This window comes from Apus apus, chromosome 1 (assembly GCF_020740795.1).
Source record: "Apus apus isolate bApuApu2 chromosome 1, bApuApu2.pri.cur, whole genome shotgun sequence".
Taxonomy (NCBI): Eukaryota; Metazoa; Chordata; class Aves; order Apodiformes; family Apodidae; genus Apus; species Apus apus.
In genome coordinates, this window is record NC_067282.1 from 168632759 (window position 1) to 168648577 (window position 15819).

General features: G+C 40.3%; 1 protein-coding gene across 3 annotated transcripts in view; it reads left to right on the forward strand.

The window, feature by feature from the left end:
- The first annotated feature begins 563 nt into the window (after positions 1-563).
- PTPRR (protein tyrosine phosphatase receptor type R) overlaps positions 564-15819 on the forward strand; it is a 145534-nt gene continuing 130278 nt past the window's right edge. Inside the window, exons 1-3 of one of the 3 annotated variants that reach the window (XM_051639393.1) lie at positions 601-619; positions 1542-1618; positions 13084-13388. In XM_051639393.1, coding sequence (XP_051495353.1) covers positions 1585-1618; positions 13084-13388 — 339 coding nt within the window. In that variant the 5' untranslated portion in view covers positions 601-619; positions 1542-1584. Of the gene's footprint in view, positions 620-1541; positions 1619-13083; positions 13389-15819 lie in introns of all 3 variants that reach the window. The other 2 variants (XM_051639382.1, XM_051639420.1) reach the window with 2 other exon arrangements.

Genomic DNA, 15819 nt, shown 5'->3' on the forward strand with positions numbered 1-15819 from the left:
CGCAGTTTTCGCTCACCGCTTACTTGACAACACGATGCGTTTGACAACACGCTGAAGGAGAGGATTGCCCTCGATACAAAGACAAAGCCACACATCGTCAAAGTCCTTCCACAGACACCAGATCTTCCGAGACGAGCCCCATCAGCCCTGCGATACTGGGGGAGAAGTAAAACCCTCCATTTCGCGGCAGCCCCGAGCCCCGAGCGATGCTTCGGCTGGGAGCTGAGGGACAAACCAACCCCCCCCTCGCTGCCGCCCCCTGCCCCTGCATGCGGCTGGCTCCGGAGATCTCTCTCCTCCCCGGACACTTCTGCACCCCATTTCCCGGTGCTGGGGGTCGAGCCCAGCCCCGCCACCGCCGCTCCCCGGGCCGCCTCCCCGCCTCACCAAGGCAGGCGAGCGCACCCGCCCGCACAACTGCCCCGCCGCCCGCGCCGCGCATGCGCAGCCCGCTCCCAGGCATGCTCACTGCCGGGGGCGGGGGGTGCGGGACGCGGTGTCGCGGCGCTGCCCGCCTCGCCTCGCCTCGCCTCGCCTCGCCTCAGCGCGGCTGGCACCATGCGGCGGGCGGCCGCCTGCCTCCGGGCGCTCTGCCTCCTGCTCCACCTCCGCGCCGCAGGTGAGCGGGGGCGGCCGGGGCCGGCGGGGCAGGCGGCGGGCACCTGTTGGGGCGGGAGGGGGTTTGCGGGGCGGGGGGGCTCGGCGGGAGGTACCGGCTGCCGGTGCCCGGCGGCCGCCAGCCCCGGGCGGGAGGTGGGCGGGAGGCGCCCGCGCCTTTCAGCACCGCGGACAGCTGCCCAGCCCCGGCCCCGGGCGCCCGGCGCTGCCCGGGGCAGCCAGGGGGAACCCTGCGCCTTTGTCCCTTCCCCTTCTTCTTGCCTATTCTTTTTTGTCATTTTTATTCTCGGGGAGGTGCGGGGGAGGCGTTGCTGCTTGTATTTGCTCGCGGCAGCAGGGTTTTTAGAAAGGGGAATTGCAGCTGCGACAGCAGGCGTCTCGGCGGTAGCGGCGATAATAAATCCGCTCTCTGCTTTGCTGGCAAAACGTGTGCCCCATTCCGAAATGTGGCCAGAGTCCGAGCACGAACGTGAAGTTCCACTGCCAGTTTCGTTCCGGTAGTCTGAGCTTGTATTTCTGGCGTAAATCTCAAGCTTCCCTTAAATCGTGCAAAACCGCCTGTTTGTCAGAGTCTCTCTCTCTCCCGTGCAGATTTAAGCACATGTACTTCTATGAAGGAAATAAAATCTGGGGTAACTGTATAATTGAATGAAGTTCTCAGTTAATAAAGTTGAAGAGTTTATTTGTTTTATCATTTATGGCAAGCATAGATACTTCTGAAGCAGAAAATGGCTGTTGCGCCCTGCTTTTAACTTCACTGAAGTTTAATTAAGGACAACAATTAAAACACCCCCCAGGTTGTGCTTCTTTCTCTCCCGGGGATGTTGTTTCTAGGTGAGGCGTTCAAGATGCAGCTGATCTGCATTGTTTTATTGCAGAATCGTTACAAATCGTACTTGAACTTAATGTCTCTTTTGATGTAGGAGCAAGGCATGAACATGGATTCCCCCCTCCATCAGCTGCATTATGAAAATAGTTGTTTGTATGGATTTATCAGGAAGTGAGCACTACACTCTTTTGTTTGCTGTTGTCAGGAGAAGTGGTTTGCCTCAGTTATTGGTATTTTATTGCCCTGGAATATTAGGCTACACTTCATAACTCTCAGGAGCCGCTTTCCTGTATGTCTATAGCTAGGAAGCTCATGCTGTTATGCCTTATATTCATGTGTGCAAGAGATTATTGACTGAAAGATAGGAAGCATTTTGTGATCCATTTTAATAAAAGCCTTAAGCTGCTTTTAGATTGTTCTTTTACAACATGTATTAAAATCATCATCTGTAGAAAATTAGTGTATAGCCCCTATTTGACATAACATCCTTTCTAATCTTAATGTATCCTCTGTTAATAGTGGACTTTGCATTTGTTTTGATGTGCTTCATTTTTCTATCCTACTAATGGAAAATGAGTTTATATCCTGCCAGTAAGCCATTTACTTCCCTTACTAAGTTTTACTTGTTTCATTAAGTTAGTGGGAATGCTTGCAAACAAAGCCTGGCCTTTATTATGAAAATGTCTCTAATCATGAGAAAAAGAGAGGAAAATAGATGTTTAAATTGTGTTACTTTCTTCCCCAGGCAATCTTGGAAAACAGTTGTTTCAGAGAAAGCAACAGAGAGGTTGGGCAGGAGCTGAATTCAACCTTTGCATATTGGGCATGGCTGCCATTGAGCACAAGAGCCTGCCCTGAGGCAGGGCTGCATACAGCTTGCTCTTGTTGGAAGTCATTGAAGATGTCACAACAATGAAATAACATTTCAAGCTTAAACTGCTAAGATTTCTCTGTTTCAACTGATGCAAGTAGAAAATGCGGTCTTTCATGGTCCACCGTTATGGACATCTTTTATGTATAACCTAAACTTATGAATTATTGATGGTGATTTTAAATCTTTGGTTCACATGAAATCACAAAATGCATTCCATTTGCCACTAGTGCAAGGTCACAAATAATATCCAGAATGTCAATTTTTTTGTAATGTGTTGGAAACCACTTGGCTTCTTTTTTTTCTGAGGCTGAATAAACATGAGGCATGCTTCTAGGGAATGCTGAAGGCACTGGCAGCAGACATTAACAAAATCTCCCTTGATATCAGTTGGTGATAATAGATTTTAGAGAAAACATAAGTCTACAATTACTTGAGCTAATGCTACAGCAAAAAACAAACAAAGAAACAAAAACAAAAACTCATTTCTGTAACATGTTTAAATAGTGCTTTGTAATGGAAAGGTAATGCATGTGTGTTGCAAATCTAGTTTGCTATGGAAAGACAATTCTACTATGGTTGTGTTACAGCAGCCCCATATGTATTCATGCAAAAAAAGAAAAATATTACTGTAAAAAATATTATCAGGAATTTTTATGTGCTTAAAAAGGTACCATTTTACTAAGCTGATTTAGAAACTGATTCAAATAAAGTAGGACAGCTGTGTAAACAGAAAATTAAATCCAGTTCTGCTGTTGGTATTCCCATATATCAATTACTGAAATCAAAGACTTGTGTGTGCAACTCTGGAAACAGAATTAGGCCCTTCAGCTGAGTGCAGCACATGAAGTAACCAGTCTATATAGAGCTTGCTGTTGGATGAAGACCTAAATCTGTAGCGAATGATTGCAGGTCACCATGAACCTTCATCTTATGTTATGCTTTGCATTAAAGACTGCGAGGCAGCACAGGTTACACACGTTTTTTAGTAGGTGTGGTCTAATACATGTTCTTGCAATGAAAAACTAATGTCTTCCAAGATGACTAGGAAGCACTGTTTCCTTGTAAAAGAATGACAGGTGGTAGCAAAAACACAGTGATGCATTAGACGAACTTGTAATTAGAGCCATTTGTGTCATCCAGCTTACTCAACTCAATAACTGTCTCACCTTATTCTCTGTTTTAACAAACTCCGTTGACACAATTAAAATACCTGACGAGTTAAATATCCAGTCACAGGTAATAGGCTATGAAAATCAAACAAATTAGAAAAAAAATCTTAGTTAACTATCACCACATCAACGCACTACCTGCCTTACGTTAAAAGTCTCTCTTTAAGTGAGCATTTCTGCAGAATTTGCATTTGAGATGAACAAACCCTGGTCCTGGAAAAGCGAAGAGTTAACAGTTGAAGATTTGGTCAGGTTATCTAAGTCATGGTTTCTTGTGAAAAGTCCTTAGACTAGCTTGCTAGGTGTTTCTATCACTTCGTTTTATTTTTCTCTTAATCAGTGAAGAGATGCATTGACAACCTTAAGTCAGTATGGGCCAATACTTTCCTATTAGTCCTTTCAGAGGTGAAGCATGTAGATCCTTGTCTCAACCTTTTTATGGATCACTTCCCAAAACCCATCAGATGAATAAGGTAAAATTAAAGGTAGTGGCTTTTTATCTTCTTGGTGCAGTGCTGTAGTAATGTGAGGGTTGCTTATACCAAAATTGAAATGTCTTTGACCACAAACTAACACACCTTTGGCTAGGACTCACTAGGTGCAGAAACGTTCATTGTAAGTATGCTAGACTGGTCCTCAGTTAGTTGTTACCAAAGTCAACAGGTGATTTTACTAAGTTATGCTGAGCAGAAACTAGTACTTGAGCTTTGCTGGTCAACCATGCACTGTGTGGTATTCTCATAGTTGGAAATTACTTGAATGAACAGTGGTTTCTACTGAAGCGTTGGGGAGTCTGTTTTTTTAAAAATACACAAGCTCTGTCACAAACATAATAAAATCTGGGGACTGTACTTCTAGGGCTGAGGTGAGATCTGCACAAAATGCATTTGCAATCAAATCCATTTCAGTAACCTCATACTAATAAGTGAATAATGCTAGCTCCTAAATACATTTAGAGCAAATGTGAAGGAGCTATTGATTTTAAAAATGCACTGAAATTCTGCTTCATTACACTAACATAATCTAAATGAAGCTGGTACTTATAATTACTTTCTCTAGAAGACATATTGCTGGCCATGAGTGGGTGTTTTTACTAGAATAGATATTTGTGCCTTTTATTAGTAGACTCATAGATAATCAGACGGTAGTCATCTGTCTCTTTAAAGGTTCTGTTGAGGAGAAATAGTTTTTATAATTCAGTATCTGACCTCATATTTTGAGGATGTATTTAGTTGGAAAAGAGACTCTTGTCTTGGTTTTACATGTGAAAATTCTTGATACTAATAATTTTGAAAGACATCATCTTCTACGAGAGGTTTATGTTCAGTACATCCATTAGGAAATTATTTAGGTTTATGATCTTGGAATCCCTGCCTAATTCTCATTTGTTCTATTACGAGAAGACTGAAACATCTTAGACAGCAAAGGCTGGTTCCAGCTTTTCTGGAGAGTGAAGCAACAGACTTGTTGAAAAAAACATGAGTTTGGCATTTGGGGGAGTCTGTCTCTCTAGGAGGCTAATGAGATAACAGTGGGTGGCCGTGTCTGGTGGTGGTCCCCCTCCACAGGGGTATCATGAGATGTAATATGGGAGTACTAGGAGGAGTGGTAGGAATCTTACTCCATAAGACACAGTCATTACCCTGTAGGGTTTTCAGCATGGCTTCAGAGTAAGTACTTAGAGGAGCTTGATGAGATATGCTCAGAAATCCTCAGTGTGATATCCTAGAGCATTATTACTGCAAAATAGCCAGCCAAAACTTTAAGATTGAACTTGGCTTCCCTTCATACCAGCCACAGATATCCTGTGGATATCTGTGGAGATACTATATGTTTACATCCACGTTATACAGAGCAGAATTTAGCCACAACCTTCATTTGGAAAATGACAGTTATCACAAAATTAGCAAATTGATGCAGCACTTTCTCACACCTTCTGGAAAAATATCTGATATGAGACTCTACTGTACATTAGTGCCAGGGCAGAAGTATGGCAGAATACTTAAGTGCCTTTGGGACCGATGGCTCATCTCTAATTCACATGAGTAGACCTAGTGGAATCACTGGTCTGTGGTATCCAGTTTCATTATTGACACATCAGGCAACAGGCCCATAAAATGAGCCGCAAAGTGTCTTTTTTGAAAAAGATACCACTTGTGCTGTAGCTGTGGCTATTTTTGGCCAGAGCATTTTTTTTTTTCCATACTGAAAACAACAAATTCAGCAAAAAATGAATTTGCAGTTGTTTCTATTTTCAGGAGATTGCTTATTAGAAAAGGAAGAAAATTCCTCGCAAACATCTCTCTCTCGCTCACCCCCTCCCCCTTGCATGTACTCCCTCTCTCTCTTGGGGATATTCTCACTCACTCACACACACAGAGAAAACCAATTTGGATATGCACCTGCAGACATACACACACACATTTTGTACAAATTGATTTTATCTGAATTTTTTTTAATTTGATAAAAAGTTCTGAACATGTTGTTTAAGGGCAAATAAAAATATTTTTTCCAAGTTTTTATGAGTGCTCTGTTCTGTGCTTACTTAGCTCTGGTGTCACAGCCTCCAAGTCCTTCTGCTACAAGGACTGTTATATGAGGGAAAGTATTTTTCCAGGTAAATTTTTTGTCCATTCCAAAACTTTCAATGCTGTTTCATGCATATGCTACAAAACCGGCAAGTGGATCAGTATTTTTTCTTTTTCGAATTTGCCTGGTTTGACTGACCTTTTAAAAGTATCTTCTGTTGTCCAGCTAATAGTGAAGTCATATTTTTGCCATTATTTAACTGCATTTTATTGGTAATAATTCTTCATCCATCTTGCTAAAGTTAAGTAGTAATTTGTGTTTGGCTAAAACTACATAGCCTATCCTAATGAAATTTAGATTTGATAGATGTACTTCTTTGCTGACAATAAGACATGCTGTTAACTAGACAGTAGAAGATGCAAGGCATATTGCCTCCAGTCAGCTTCTGTTTTCATTTGTGCTTTCAGCATAATATAAAACATTTTTATTTCCCACCAAATATGTTGATTCTTCTTTATATGTTTTGGGGTTTTTTTTCTGGTAAAATAGATAAAATAGGGATAAAGCAGACTTTAGTATCTTTTAAAGTCGCAGCTGAAGCATGGTCCCATTGCCTGAAGCAAAAGGGACAACCTCACAGCCCAGAGAAGATGCAGATATTCTAAACATATACAAGTGTTTATCCAATGTCTAGGAATTACCAGTAGTTTGCATTTGCCTCTGTATCTTTGTCATCAGGACTCCTGAGAGTTAGATCCATGACTATAAATGGCTAGCCCTTATATAGACCAAAGATAATTGCAAACTCTGCTCTGGTGGCTGTTCAAGAAGAGATGAAACTTCATGCAAGAGATGATAAAGATCAAGCCTGTCCAGAGTCTGAGGCCAGTTTATAGGTTGAGGAGAAAGGCTGTACGGGACAAAGAGCATATTTTAGAGTGGTGAGCTAAACAGAAAGAAAAAAAGCATGTGGAGCTTAGGGGTCAAAATTTAATTACCAAAGTTTATTAAACCTTTTTACTGAAAATGAGAAATGATTTAGCAACAGCTTTAAATACTGTGACTTAAATTGCATTTGATTTAAACTAATCTTTGAAACCGGTCAAGTTTCAGCAGGTTTTCCCTTATGAAATTACTCTACATTTTCTGCCTTTTTTCTCCAATTTCCATACTGTTAGCATGAAAATCTAAAGCTGTGTAATATACCAAGACATCTGTAACTATAGAGACTTCAGTGTTATTGTAGTGCTAGTTATAGTATTAAGTGTGAGTTTTAAAACGTATGCACTGTCGGTTTTCACTTGTGCATTTTACTTACTAATCAGGTGTAGCACATCAATGGATTTGGGCTGACCGGACTACTTAAAAATAGTAAATATACAGTATACCTCTCGTTACAGAAAATAGAAAAGTTGAGGAGCATACTTTTTTATGAATCTAATTTGTTGAGATTAAAACAAATAATGAGACTTGAGGCAATGACTTCAAATTATTTTTCCAGACAGACATCAAAACTTTAAATGCTGTTATCTAGGCCCTGTCAGGTTTACAAAAGAATGTACTGGGACTCTCCTTTTCCAGTCAAATAAAGCTCTGGTTTCTGGCTCTAGAGGATGTGAGGTAAAAATCTGTAAAGCTATGATATTTTTATGTTTTTAAAAGAGAAAGCTGTGCTATGGTGTTACTGGCTTATCAATAGATCTTGGCTATCTTTAAGTTTTTTATCTGTATAGCTTAGAGAAAGAGGAGGTATTTCGGATTTGAGGGTCTAACAATTTCCTGGTAGGTTGCTTTAAAATAAAATGTCAACTGTCTGAGACTATCCAGGGCACCAACAGAGTCTAGAGATCTCTGTTAAGCAGAGGCCAACGGGGACAGTCAAATTTGCCTGCAACATCTTTCATCTCAGATTTACTATTTATTATAAGATTTCATTTCTGCAAATGTAACACATTTGTGGAATAAGACAGGCTCAGCAGTGCGTGGTATTGAGCATTTTTGTGACTTACTCATCTATTACTACACGAAAATTTTGTGCTTTCTGTATATTGGGGCCATCTCAGTACTTCACATGGACTTCTACGTAGAGCCATTATCCATAGTTTTTCTGTAGATTGGATTTTTTTGTTAGAGTCATCTATGTTTCTGCAGACAACTAAGAACATGAAGTGAATGCATAGTTGGAACCAGCAAGCAGAACAGCTGGAACCAGCAGAACAGAGTTTTGTGGGGATTTTTCCAATTTTCCTTCCCAGGAAAGAGGAAGACAAAGATGGCAACTTGTGGCAATGATAGCAATCCTGAAATTCGCACAAACAGTGAAGATGTTCAAGATGAGAAAATATACATTCTACATCACTCTGGAGCTTCTTGTTGCACTTTATTAATAGATGAAGTGTTTCAGTTGGTAGAGATTCTAGAAGCAACATTTCAGGGACTGGAAATGCAGTTAAAGATAATCTAAGATTTTAAGGAAGGACAATACTGTTGAACAAGAGATGCTAAATTCAAGAGTGTGAGTTACACTGGAGGAACATGCGAGCAAGATCAAGACAAGACTTTCTTGTTAAAAAAGAAATCTAAGGAAAAGCAGCTGCAAGGAAGAAGAAAAAGTCAAACAGCAGGAAAGAACAGAGTAAGAAGTAGCCAGAGCCTAAGAAAAAGAGTGTTGATCCATTGTGACATTGTACAGACAGAAGAAATGGAAGAAAGAATCAATAAATCATACCAGTAAGAAGTCACAGTGCAGCTTAAGTTACTAAAAGGAAAAGGAATGCTTACTACATGAGGAGATCTAGATGAAGGAAGGTAGGCTTTCTTTCAGGAGCAAAGGCTGATACAAACCTGCTGCTAAAAACTTCTGAGTTTGAAAGTAGCCACAGATTATTGTTCATTTTGGAACAAATAATGACGTAATTTTCCATTGACATAAAAATAACTATACTTAGCTGAAATAGATAAAGAATCAGCATCTTTTTTAATAGAGGACATAACATGGAGACACATTCTGAACATCTAGGCTGTTCTTCTCAATACCAAGGCAGAATAAACTACAATTCTTTGTGCATACACTGGAGTGGAGGCAATTCTAGGAGAAGGAATAAAATAATTTCAGTTAAAGGGTGATACCAGCACTGGGTAAATATTACAAGTTAGTCATTAATAGCTCTGCATTCTGAAATAGAGTTAAACAGGGTAGTGTGAGTGGAATATAAACATTCACTTTAGGATCAAGTTTACTAAGCTTATGGAAGAGATAATTCTAGGAATCCTAATTTTTGAGCCTTGTGCTAAGCCCCATTTTATGCATTTCCGTGTATGTTGGGATATCTGAAGCTTAAAAGACACTATGATACTGGGGTGCTTCAGTTCTTCATAGCTTCTCATGGTTTCCTCAGGGGCCACAGAGGAATATTTGCTTTTTCTGTATAAGTGCAAAACTTGGTACAGGAATCCCTGCCTTCTCTTGTTTAAGGGTTGGAGACCAGCAATATTTATTTAAAGGTGATGTGTAGCAGAAGTGTGAGTGTCTCATAGGTGTATACTGTTTGTGTTCAGAGCTGAAGCTTGAGGATGAAGAAGGAATATTTTCCCCCTTCATCGGATTGAGAGGAAACTTTAGGTTCCCCTGCAGTATCAAGGGTTGCCCATTTGTTAGGGTGACCTGAGGCATCCATAGCAGTCTGGAAGCCAAAGTCTGATCTTGGTTAGGGCCTTATCCAGAGTCTACCAAGATCAATGAAGTTTTTCACATGGAGCACTGTAATTGTCTGTAACCTGCTTAAGCTACTGGGACTATGTGGACTTCTTAGGAAACCAAGTTCAGCCTAGTACTTTTCTTGGAACATATTTGAACTTGGCCCCTGTCAGCTGGTAAAAATAGATTTGCATGAGTACAGAGAGTATGTAGTGTAATTAGACCTGTCAATTTCTCCGTTCTGCAGGATGGGCCATTACCAAAGTATATTTGGTTGTCCATCTCTAAAATCGTCTGTGATGGATCATGTGTTGAATCTGCTGTTGGGACCTGTTTAGCCTGGAGAGGAGAAGACTGAGAGGAGACCTTATCAATGTGTATAAATATCTAAAGAGTGGGTCTAAGGAAGATGGAGCCAGACTCTTTTTGGTAGTGCCTGGTGAAAGGCCAAGGGGCAACGGGCACAAACTGGAACACAGGAAGTTCCATCTGAACATGAGGAAAAACTTCTTTAGTATGAGGGTGACAAAGCACTGGAACAGGGAGGTTGTGGAGTCTCCTTCTCTGTAGATATTCAAAACCTGCCTGGATGCAGCCCTGAGTAATGTGCTCTAGGCAATCCTGCTTTCAGAGAGGGGTTGGACTAGATGCTCTCCAGAGGTCCCTTCCGACTCCAACGATTCTGTGAATCTGTGATGCTGTGACCTGTGTTACCAAGGTGATTTTTAGCATTCTAATGGAAGTGAGCCTGCTGGGGTTTAGTGAGAAATGGTGATACTGCAGTTTAAAAGTACTGAGATTCATAAGCAGGCGAGCTTTTCAGAAGGTTCCTTTAACTATTGTTTTATCAATATTTTATCAAAAACAAGACAAGCGTTCAGGTTTTTCTGTGTTGCTCTGGATTCAGTCAGAATTATCTCTGAAGTCATACTTGGGCTTTACCATAAAATTATTCAGTGAAGAATTTGGTCTAATGTTTAATTATATTACTTTTTTTCTGCTTCTTTCAGTAGAAATAAATTAAATAAAAAGGTACTTTGTAATATTAAGGTGGTAGGAAGTGCAATATAAAAATTCTGGGAGAAGTACAGTGGTTTTGATTCCCTCAAAAACAATGGAGTAGGAATGAAGGAAGCAAAGAGGAACCACAGACACCAAATGTGTCTGTAGTTTCATTCCTGTATGTTATTCATGATCAGTTTTGGCATACCGAGTGTCTGTGAAGGAGACATGAAAATAAATTCAGTAAAGAGGTGACTATGAGAAGCAGGTGACTACTAGAAGTGCTGATGTTTCCTTGTTTTTATTTTACCATTCAAGCAACTCTAAATTGCTAGGTAAGACCAACCCTCAGGATTTAATCAATGAAGCCAGCCCCACCAAAGCTTAATGAGATCCCAGCAAGCTTAACAAGCTTAGGAATTCAGCTACCTCTAAGACTTTACTCTGCAGTTTCTCTTTTTTTTTTTTTCTCTCAGTCATCTTCTCAGTCAAAACCTGACAACAGCTGTACGCGTGACCTCAGTGGTCATCTAGAAAATTGTCAGTGTTTGGAGGTTTTTTTTACCATTTGAAAAGAACAGCCTTAGGTTTAACGTCATCCTTTATACCGGGAGGATCTCTAAGGGTACTGCAAAATGCAGGATTCTGTGTTCTGTCATCTTCCTGTTGATTTTCTGCTTATGATGTTAGGAATTGCTTCACCACCTGCTGAAATGGACCTTTTTGGTACATAATGCATTCCCCAATGATGCATAGTAATACTATAGCACAGATAAGGTATTGTCCTTGATTTTCCTAACCAAAATTTCATGAGGAAATTAGGTCAACAGAATGTAATTACCTACTCCAAAATCTCCTAAGGGCACTGGGTAGAGCTGTGCAAATGTCTGATTATTTTGATTTGCTTACAGAAGCAAAAGAATGAGAGGCAAAAATTAGTTTGAATAGAACAAAATTATTTCTTGTTCAACCTGAATTAAAACATGTTGTTGGTTCTGAGCTGTTCTTCACAGTTCATTATGAGAATTAAAATAACATTGATATTTTTAATTCTTTGTTTAAACTAAAAACCAGTACACAAATTCAATATTACCATTAGCTCCAACAGTTTTTGAAGAGGAAATTCTGGGCTGATCAGAGTGAGTTCTCTGGATTCACTTTTCTTTGAACATAAAGTCCCTTTTGTACCACAGTGGGTTTCTTAGGGTGTTCTTCTAAGAGGTGATTGGCTTAATTTACTTTGTTATCTATAAAGGAGCTGATCATTACCTATTTTTCTGCTCAGAGGTACAGTCTGTCTTCAGGAATGAGAGGTGAACTGGGCTGTTGTAGCTGTTCTGTTCTTCACAAAGTAACTGTATATTAAGGAGCTTTCATCCATTAAAAAAAACAAAAACAAAAACAAACAACAAACCAAACAAAACCAAATCAAAACCAAGAAAAAAACCCAGTCATGCCCTTTAGTTCTGGTTCCTTTTATATAGGCATCATTAGGAAGTATTTTTCCTATCAAGAGAAGACTTATTTTTTACTAATACAGAGTTTGTTAAAAGCATATAATGTGAAACAGTTCTTGCACTCAACACCAAGATATGCAAGGTATGGCTGAATCCACATACCAGCATCTCCTCTGCAGAGAGCCAGGTGCTTCACTGACTGCCCAGGCAGTTCTTGGCTGCAGATGGGGTCATAACAGGAGGTGGCACAAGAGACTATAAAGCCTCCCGATCTAAGCAGTAATTGGCAGCCAAACTGGAAGCGCAAAATTGTGATTATGGACTTAGACATCTGAGCTTTACCTTTCTTCTCTTTCTTATGTGTTTGTGTCTGAGTTTTGGATCTGGTTCTTGGCCTTTTGTCCTCAGGTTCTCATATATAGAATCATAAAATGACTTGTGTTGGAAGGAACCTCTAAAGGTCATCTAGTTCAACCCCCCAGTATAAAAGATAATCACAGCAATTCTCATCTTCGGTATTACTGGCTGATTAAATAAATCAGAAAGTGGACCCTGTATATTTTCCTATTGGAGGTGATGCCAATACAAAAGTTGGATTTGCTCAACATATGCTCTGCTTTTGCACAACATTTTCTAAACGTAACCCTCTCTGGAAGTATAAAAAGCATTTTTTAAAGCCCTGTAAAAGTGAGTTTAAGAATGTGATACACTTCGCGTACTTGGTAGGCTCTCTATAGTGTTATCAAGCTATTGCTACAGAATTTGCATTGTGGGATTTTAAGGGAATTCTTGCATTCTGCAAATATTCTTTCAAAATGTTGCAGAACCCAAAGGGCTCATCAAGGTCCCAGAGCTGTCTCTGAAATATCCAAAAGAAACATTCTAAAATTATTCTCCTTTTTCTTCAGGCTGCTTTTCTGGAGACAATGACCACTTTTTGGCAATTCATCAGCGAAGGAGTGGGAAACCTGTGTTTATTTATCACCATGTGCAGAGTGTGGAGAAAAGTCTGGATACAGACAGTTACAAGAATGCCAAACAAAATTTTGATTCTTCCTTTTACACCAAAAGAAGCAAGCCACACCCTGCAATAGTTGTTAAATCAACCTTCCCCAGACCTGCCTACGACCCATCCCTCAATCTGTTGGCTATGACTGGTCCAGATTTGGAAGTGGAAAATCTTCCTATTCCTTCAGCGAATGTTATTGTTGTGGTAAGTGCCTTTTTTCTTGAGTTCTGGAGTTGTTTTGTGAATGAATATACCTGTGGATAGATATAGACATAGATTATAACGTGAGATACCCAAAGTTCATAATCCACTGCCTGGCTGAGCATTTAAAACTAAGTAATGACCACATGTCTTGAAGCTCATAGCCTCACCATGATCAACAAGCAATCTGATGAACTAGTGCAGAACACGACCTTCTCTCTCTCTCTGTAGGCAAAAACTTACCCTTGCCTCAAATGCCTTTAATCCTGTTGTCTTGATAGGTATTTGCACTGCTTTTTGCTGGATGTATTTTAAACTTGTTCTGCATAGGGCACAAGAAAATGTATTTTAGGAAACAATTCAACAGAGGCACAGAGATTTTAAAGGGTTAGTTCACTCTGTTTCTCCAGTGAATCCACCGCTAGGCTTACGTAGCTGTTTGAAAACAAGCCTGTTTCTTGCAAAGAACTATGTTGGTGTAATACGTATGCGCTCCTTCTGGGATGCTCCTCGTTCATCTAATCATGTGTTGTGATCTTTCCCATTCTCAAAGGTGTGATGGTAGTGCTTCCTCCTGCAGTGGGGAGGGCATGTATGCCAATGCCACCCTGCTGCATCCTCACCCTTTGCACCAGTGGATGCCTCATCCTGTTGCATAGAGAGCCCCATTTCATTCTGGGGGCTCATCCTTCTTCTTCCTGGAGGGAAGAACAACCATTCATAATGGCTCACCCACTCATTAGACTGAACAAAAAAAGATTCAACTGAAAGGATGTGACTAATTACAATCAGCATCTATTTGCCTAATTCTGTAAATTACTCTGTACAGAAGATGCTAGATTAAACAAGAAAGGCCTTTACAAACAAGGAAAGAAGGCAGAGCATACAACACTGGGACATGTCAACACAAAAAATGTTTCAGAATCATGTATGAGTTCCTCATACTTTTGGTACCTCTAGAGATCTGCCCTCATGAGTGCACCAGATGCAGTAAAGGCTAGTGACACAATGATCAGAAAAAAAAGAAAAAGGTAGTAATTTTTATTAGTCTAACATTACATTTTTAACAGTTAAGAAATACTTTAGAGAACTAGGCTCAAAAAGATGTGCTCTGGTCTTGTTGCATCCCACATGAACAAGACCACCTAATTTGAGGTTAGATGGCTAGTACAGTCAGTGGACTAGTTTCAGTTGTATGTAGTATCCAAATCAGTGGAAATTAAGGTTTAAGTAGAGCTTTGTACACTTTTGGAGACCCACAGTCTTCAACTTTCAATGGAAGAACCCTTCAAAATATTCAGGGGCTACCCTGACTTTAGCTGACTGGCTCTGTGCCTGCATTAAAAGCTAAATGAGGCAGATTTTCAATTGGCAGTCACATAAAAAAAATAAAATCTATTAAATCTATATTAAGTTCTCATTAAGTGACCTCGGTCTGAAGCTTTCCTACTGCATTTCTAAGATGGAGCTGCTGCTCTGAAGCCTTCTGTTCTGGCTGAGAACCATATGTGCTTTAAGGGGGTGCATAACAGCATGAGCTAATCATGACATGAAAGCTGTTTGTCGTTTGGGATCTTCAGCTATCTCTGGATGTATTGAAGGACAGCATTATTGGTTTGCTTTTAATGTCATCCTTTCAGAAAAAGCCTTTGGGGAAGCATATGTTTTAAAGCCAAAGTCTGAGAGTCAGACAGCTCACTGGACTAATCCCACAATGAGAAATTTTGAAGTTGTCTTCCTCCAAAGGGCAGCTGTCCCACAGCAGGGTAGTTGCCATAATCCAAGCACAGCCCTGCTCCTTCCAGGTCTCTGCACTGTAATGTTTGGTTTCTCCCTCTTGCATTTCACATTAAATAGACAGCAATATTAATGACATTGCCAAGGGAGTCTGTTTTGTTTTGAATGCATGTATCTCTCTCTCTATCTCTTTGTTTCCAACTAGCACTTACTGCTTGATGCTGCTTTTCGGATTTTATCATGTAGACCAAGCGGCAACATTTGTTGTTTTGCCCTGACTGACCCTTTTTGTTCCAGCCTTTAGCAATGTTGTTGGTTGCTCAACTTGAAAGGGCAATCGCTAGTGTTAATGCTTCCTGTAATCCAGTTACTTGACTAGTGCACACTGTGATTTAGTATGAAAGCCAGCAACGGGGGTTATTTTTTTAAATAAATCAACACTGTTGCAGCTCTGCAGAAAGGAGGAAACTGAATTCAATCTAATTTGTGAATTCAGTTGCATTTTCTTCCTGGTTGAGATGGAAGGGTAGGCTGAATGGATGCCTAATGCGGAATTATTACAAGGTTACGTTTTGTACTAAAAACTAGACCATCTGACAAGCAAAATGTTGCCAATACACAACAGAGTGCTGTGAAGCCAAGAATTCTGCAGGTATTGTGTCAAAAATTGATGGTTTGTGACTCTCAATAAAGAATG